The sequence below is a fragment of the Sorghum bicolor genome, chromosome 3 (genome assembly GCF_000003195.3).
Source record: "Sorghum bicolor cultivar BTx623 chromosome 3, Sorghum_bicolor_NCBIv3, whole genome shotgun sequence".
Classification (NCBI taxonomy): Eukaryota; Viridiplantae; Streptophyta; class Magnoliopsida; order Poales; family Poaceae; genus Sorghum; species Sorghum bicolor.
Genome location: NC_012872.2, coordinates 7,495,806 through 7,502,746, shown reverse-complemented (window position 1 = coordinate 7,502,746; position 6,941 = coordinate 7,495,806). Strand labels below are relative to the sequence as shown.

Below are 6,941 nucleotides of genomic sequence, written 5' to 3'. Positions count from 1 at the left end.
ACTAATCCAATCTACCTATTATGTTTCAAATTACCACACCTAATGTCAGCAAGAGGTTCTTTTTGGTGGAAGGATGTGCTTAGCTCAAACACTATTTTTAAGGTGTTGCTATTTGCACTGTGGGAACTGGAGACCCTATAAGCTTATGGGAAGATTGCTTCATGGATCAAAAGTTTGCTAATAACTTTCTAGATTTATACACTTACCAAAAATGAAAACTTGTCTTTAGAAACTGGCTACTAGGGCCAAACTTATTGGACTTGTTCACGCTTCACCTAAGTAGAGAAGCATATGATGGATATTTCCTTTTTAGTCAATTGTTGGCTATCCAGAGTGTTCACTCTGACCAAATTGAATCTTGGACATTCATCTAGGGTCCTCTATATTATTGCTCGTCAGAATTCTACAAGCGATATTTCATTGCATTACTCCCCAAGGCCTTTAAAATGGTTGTGGAAGTCAAATTGTGTTACATAGGTTAAGTTTTTCACCTGGTTGCTTCTTAATGACAGACCAAAAATATTTTAAGGAGAAGACATAATTAAGCATCTAGGTGAAGGCTACAATTGTGCTATATGCCTAGACAACATTGAAGAAACTATGCGACACATTTTCTTTGAATGTTCCTCTACTGTCTCTTGGCGTTATCTAGACTCTTTTATCCTAAGTGCTCTAGAAGAACAGGGAGATAAATATCCTACAAACTTATGCTAGATTTTTTCACAAAGACATTGCCAACCTCTAGCTCCCATAGATGTGTTGGAATTGGTATGAGACGACTTAGAGAGCTATAGGGTTCATGAAAAAAATCGCTAAAACCGTAGTCCATAATTGTGATCCCAAATATCACAAATTGGTCCAAAAGAGCAGTAGGTCCGAAAGACCTAAAGACTACGAGTTGGATTTGAAGATCGTCTGGTCTCCAAAACCTGGTCATAAAGACAATTGTTGTAATTTTTTCCTTTGTGAATTTTTCCCAGTGTTCTTTTCTCACACAATGTTTTCAAGGAGGCAACAGGTGCAGCATGGTCTGTGCATGCCAATGTTATCCTAAACGCTAAACAGTAAATAGTCAATCACCCATCGTTTAGGTTTTAAACGCTTTATACAGGGTTTAAACGGATTAAAATGGTCTAAACGGTTTTACACAACATTACAAAATATGCACATTTTTAATGTAAAATCCATAATTCTAGCATTTATACATGCAACTAAAAAAATCAACTATTTTAGTATGTATGTATATATATGCATGTAGAAGAACAAAATATACATATTTATGCATGTAATTAATCAAGTGTACATATTTATAAATACAATAAGTATACAAATTATTGATGTAAAATTCAACTAGATTTTACCTGGTGTTTGTCTAAATGGGCATTTAAACAGTCATTTAGTCCGTTTATAATCGTTCTGTTTAGGCCGTTTTTTCGTTTTTTTACTGTTTAAACGATCAATCGTTTAATTTCCCGTTTACCCCCTAAACAAAACAGTTTGCCACCGTTTATCGTTTAGGAGCCATTTAGACGAACACATGCATGCAATGTTCTCTTTTCTCCTACCATTTGTTCCATTTTTTGGGAGAGGCTACGAGGCATACACATACCGTGGATTTGAATGGTGACAAATTAATAAAAATAAGACCGTAGAAGTTAAATAGAAAAAAGTTATCCAGAAATAAAAGAGTTGTGTTCTACGAATCTTATTCTTGTGCTTGTCTATCTATCAATCAATACAACTCGATTCCTTCCTCAACTGGACGATTAAACCCCGAACATATAGTTGTCAAAAAAAAAAACCCGAACATATAGAGAAATCTGCTTCAATATACTCGGAAGCCTACGCACACGCATAGTGGGAAGGAATCCAACTCGGCTCCGACCAATCGGCCCCCTTTCATATGGTTACGCCCAGATGGCCTTATCGTGGGCTGTTGGGATCGGGAAGTGGTGGCCAAGATAACTTGTTGGGCCGTTGTGTGCATTGGTGGGCTCCAACATATCAAATCAGGGTTTTTTTTTTGAATTGAAATCAGGGGGTTCTAGTTACACATGAACTGTTGCTCAAATATGGCCATATGAAACAATGGTCCCAGACACTGCCACATCTTTTATCATCATCAACTGATTTCTCCCCACTTCTTTTTGACTTGTTACAGTGGACAACCACTTTCTGACTGCGCCTATCTTTACCAAAAGCAAGAGCACCATGGCATGCATGCATGTTCCATTTGGATTTGTGCCCTCTTTATGCATGTGACATGGTAGCAATCTACAAGAGTTTATCTGTGCAAATACATATATGTAGATAAAGATTATGAGATTATGACTGAATCTCTATTTTTGTCAAGTAGTAAGCCTTTGTTTTTTCCTTTTCTTTTCAGCGTTAAGGGCACTCACAATGCAGACTCTATCATAGAGTCTAAAGTTATTTATTACCTCGAACAATGTATACTTAGAGTCTAAATAAGACTTGAAGTCTTATTTTTTTCTACCTCTTTCTTCAATAAATATGCTGCCACATCAACAAAATACTATAAATAATATGTAATTAATTATCTTGGACTCTGTGATAGAGTCTTGCATTGTGAGTGCACTAAACATGTCAAAGTCTATCTCCAATAAAAATTAACATTGAAGCCCCTAGATATGGTGCGTTGATGAGTTAGAGGAGTTCCCAAAATTCATAAAGTGGCAAAGTGCTTCCCTTGCCAGCCAAATGTTATTTGGTGAGAAGATCATTGCCATGTTTGGCATGTGAATTATATTGCCAATATATATTGGTGCGTTCTCTTTGATGCAAACGAAATGTACCACGAAGATAAGTTTGCAAGAGAGCTTTTTCTGGATGACATAAAGGTATATGGAGAAAGGAGGGAGAGAGAGGCTATGGATGATGCAGTTTATCCCGGAATGTGGAAGCAAATCCTAGTGTGGCATTTGGTCATCCTAATCCTGCGTGTGATTGTGATCCGATCCAAGGTCCCATAAAAGCAAAGACACATGGAAAAGCAAAGCGAAAGCACGACGTCAAAGGCTCAAAGCCGTCTTTGTCTCCATCCTCCACCACCTCAGCCCTTTTGCTTTACATGCAATGCAGTGTGCAATGCACGGGCGGTCTGTCACAAACGCAAATGAATATGCATACATATACCATGGCTCGTCACGATCACTGGACCCCTACATTCTATCGTCTAAACATTGTCACTGTTGCCACATGCGTCCGATTACAAGATGTGGGTCTCTTATTTATTTTATTTATTTATTTATTTATTATTACTCTAGTGTATATATGTATGTATAGTATGTGCCTTTACAATAACATCATCGATCTGTGATCTCTCTTTTTACAGTAGTACTAGATGAGGCTAAGTGCCATGCATATTCTCATGTCTATGCATGCAATGCAACTTTATCTTTCGTTCCCTTCTCCCACTACTACATATCTTGGACAAAAGAAGATACGAAAAAAAAAAGTAAAAAAAGAAAAGAAAAGAGCTACTAGAAGATTATTGCACAAGACTGTTGTTGTCCAACACCAGCACCAGCACCAGCAGCAGACAGCACAGGTCCGTCGCTGTCAATGTGCAGGGTAGAAAAGAGGGGTAGGGTCCCTCTGCAGCTTGCCCTCCAGATCGATCCGGACCCTGTTCATCTTCTCCTCGCACCAGTGCAGCTGCTGGTCGGTGATCTCCGGCATGCGCAGCACCCGCGCCACCACCTTGAGGTCGATGAGGCCCAGCAGGATGGACAGCTCCTCCTCCTCCCTCAGCCTCGTCCTCTTCAGGCACCGCCGCGGCCGCGTCAGGTCCTTGAGCCGGCTCTTCTTCTGAACAATCATATATATCGCCGGCGGCCATCAGTAAAAATATAATAATAACTGATGGGAATGTAATGTGTTAAACACAGCAGGACACGTGATCATCAGCAACTCACTTTCTTGTTGGCTTTCTTGAGTGTGACGACTAGCGTCTGATCCACGGCGCTCCTCGCCGACGCCCTCCTCTTCACCATCTCTCTGAACATCTCGTAGTGGCTCCTCTTGTCGGCGCGGAGGAACGCCATGAACGTCCTGATGGACTCCTCCAGTATCAGCAGGAACTGCACTGCCGATATCAGATCATCCTTCTCGTCATCCTCGTCTGCAATCATACATATTCATGCATCAGTGAGCTAGTACATACGCCAGCAGATGATGATGATGAGCAGAGCAGTAGTGTCCAAACCAACCCAAAAACCAACCTCTGAACTCCGGGACGAGGAGCAGCTTGGGCGTGGAGTTCTTGATCCTCGCGTACACCTCGGCGCGGCGGCCGCACTCGTAGGGCTCGTTCTCGATGAAGCGGTGGAGCAGCACCTGGAACTGCTGGAACTCCTGCGCCACGCGCGCCGGGCAGCACCGCGCCGCGATGTTGCCGTCGCTGCCGTTGTGCCGCCGGAAGCTGGTGTAGTTCCAGTTGAGGGCCTCCCACGTCAGGCACACCTGCGCCACGTACGCGCGCTCCAGCTCCGGGTACGGGTCCCGCAGCCCCATCGGCTTTGGGGCGCTCGGCTTCGGCGTCAGCTTCTGCACGATCCGCTCCGACATGGAACGCGGCTGGTACTTGATCGACCGGAACGACTCTGCAGGGAACAAATCAATTGCAAATCAATCAAAAACAAAATGTTGTATATATGCATGCTTTGAAATGCAATAGATTAATTAAAGTAAACATGAACACTGATTCTTTTCATCTTTTGGAATAGAGTAGGTTAGTAGGATTAGATTTAATAGATTATGTGCGTGCATCAAGAAATGTGTTAAACAAATGTTCTTGATCAAGCCCACATGTCGACCAAAGCGTCGCAGATTACAGGAATCGCGCGTCATTTAAGCTTTTTGTCAAGAAAACTAGTCTAAGCCTCTAAGGTAATGAGTGGTAATGATATATACCTTGACATTTTTTTTAGAACGTACTGGTTTTTATATATGAACAAATGAAATCATTTTTTTGCTCTAACTTTTATTTTTCTGATAGGAAAAAACAAAAAAAGAGACAGTTTGTTCTTGTTTGCCTAGGCTACGACCGTGTACCTGTTTCGGTGAGTTTCTGGGCGCCGACGCGGTGGAAGTAGACCATGTCCTCGTCGTACTTGCGGAAGAGCGTGTACGACTCCCACCGCGCCGAGCTCCGGCGCGACGACGACGAGAAAGGGTACTCCGTCTCCGAGTCCTTGGTCACCGTCGAGCTCTGCCACTCCACCGAGCTCTTGGACGTCGACTCGCTCGTCAGCGTCGACGCGCCGTACCGGCTGCTGTCCCCGTTCTTGTCCTCCTGCTTGTCGTCGTTCTCGTTCTCGTCCTGTAGCTGCGCCGCCTTCGCTCCTCCTCCTCCTCCTCCTCCGGCCACCACGCCGCCCTCCAGCAGGAGCTTCCTGGTGTCGGCGAGCGCGCGGTTGTTGACGAACAGCTTCACGTCATGCTGGCCTTCATCAGAAAAGCTCTTCCCGGCCTGCTGGCCCTCCTCTTCGTGTTCGGCACGGTCGGCGTCGCGAAGAGCGTCTTCTCCTGATCTGTTGCTTTCCTGCTGCTTGTCCCCTGAAACCAGGTGACGATCGATGACATACAATGCGTCAGATCAAGATGAAACGAATAAAGATCAGAGAGACAGAGTGCATCTGTTCTAACTTCTAAGAGATTGATTGCCTTCGATGGAGACATTCTCCGGTGGTACGGCGACCGGAGCAGGAGCACTCATCCGCTGTTCCGGTTCCAGGAACGTCGTCGCCGGGACATCGACGACGGCGATGCCGCCCTTGGCCTCCTGGTGCACCTGCTGCGTCGGTTCGGCTTCGACATCCACTCGGTGGCTCTGCAGGTTGCGCGGCGAGATGCGGGCAGATTCCTCCACGGGAAAGTTGCTCTCCACCTGCAAGCAACGTGCAGTTTCTGTAGCGGCGTACAGGTGATGGTGATCCTTTCCTTCGTCGCCAAGCAGCAGGGTGCTGTCCTCGAACACGGCCTCGTCGAACCAGAACAGCGTGTCCGCTTGCTGTCCTCCGACGACATCGGCGGCGGCGGCGTACTCTGCTTCATCGGCGGCCTGCATGGCCTCCGTGCGGTGGTCGTCGCAGCGGCCATCATACCGACTACTGCAAACACGGCCATAGATACAGAACAAAAGAAAAGTGCGTGTGACCACGACGGACAATACACGCATGCATGTCGAAGATCTGTGCGCGAAGTGACGGCGGTGCATGCAGGTGCGGCAGCAAGACAGCCACCAGTTACGTACCTTGCCCGGTCCTGCTTGGCGGTGGCCCTGTGGTGCAGGCGAGCGAAGAGCTTGGCGAGGAGGAGGAGCAGGAGGTAGCCGACGAGCAGGAGGAGGTTGAGCGACGCGAGGGCGCGGAAGAGGAGGAGAGGCGGCGCCGGCATCACTGCACCAGCTGGTTCTTCCATGCCGCCGCCGGAGGAAGAAGAAGCGTCACCACCAAGCCGGTGCTGGTGGAGGCCGAAGCCGAAGCCATGAGGAGAAGCCTGCGGGCCAAGCACTTGCTGCAGCACCGCCACACGGGAACACCAGCTGCTGCCGCTCGCATTGTTGCGCATCTACCGAGACTGGCCGAGAGTGTGATCGATCTTCTAGAGAGAGAGAGAGAGAGAGAGAGAGAGAGAGAGAGAGAGAGAGAGAGAGAGAGAGAGAGAGAGAGAGAGAGACAGAGAGACAGAGAGAGAGACAGAGGCGCTCTGTCAGAGAGGAAGCTCTCTCTGGTTCTGGCCGGGATAAAAGAGACGGACGGACACGGAGCCCAACTCGAACCGCCGATGGTGCACACAGACACAACAGACAGACACGGCGGCCAGCCGCGCCACCACCTGCTTTGTTCGAGAGGAAAGGAAAGTGGCGGTGAGAGATGAGATGAGATGAGCTCGGTGGCGAGCAAATGGTTTGGGGA

General features: G+C 46.6%; 1 protein-coding gene across 2 annotated transcripts; it reads right to left on the bottom strand.

Annotated features, from left to right (window-relative positions):
• Positions 3,248–6,941, bottom strand: LOC8065875. 2 transcript variants are annotated; one of them, XM_021455148.1, is made up of 7 exons: positions 6,723–6,941; positions 6,278–6,656; positions 5,671–6,134; positions 5,077–5,580; positions 4,245–4,625; positions 3,939–4,144; positions 3,248–3,831 (listed from the first exon to the last, which is right to left on the bottom strand). In XM_021455148.1, exons 2-7 carry the CDS (start codon positions 6,592–6,594, stop codon positions 3,583–3,585), a joined length of 2,121 nt encoding a protein of 706 aa, XP_021310823.1. In that variant the 5' UTR covers positions 6,595–6,656; positions 6,723–6,941; the 3' UTR covers positions 3,248–3,582. The 2 variants fall into 2 exon arrangements, with proteins under 2 accessions (XP_021310823.1, XP_021310824.1); XM_021455149.1 differs by having other exon boundaries at positions 5,689–6,134; positions 6,278–6,941.

Coding starts and splice junctions, on each gene's coding strand:
- LOC8065875 (XM_021455148.1), bottom strand. CDS start 6,594: ATGCGCAACAATGCGAGCGGCAGCAGCTGGTGTTCCCGTGTGGCGGTG. Junction 5,581..5,670: donor AGGCAATCAATCTCTTAGAA/GTTAGAACAGAT, acceptor ACCTGGTTTCAG/GGGACAAGCAGCAGGAAAGC. Junction 4,626..5,076: donor CCAGAAACTCACCGAAACAG/GTACACGGTCGT, acceptor TGTTCCCTGCAG/AGTCGTTCCGGTCGATCAAG.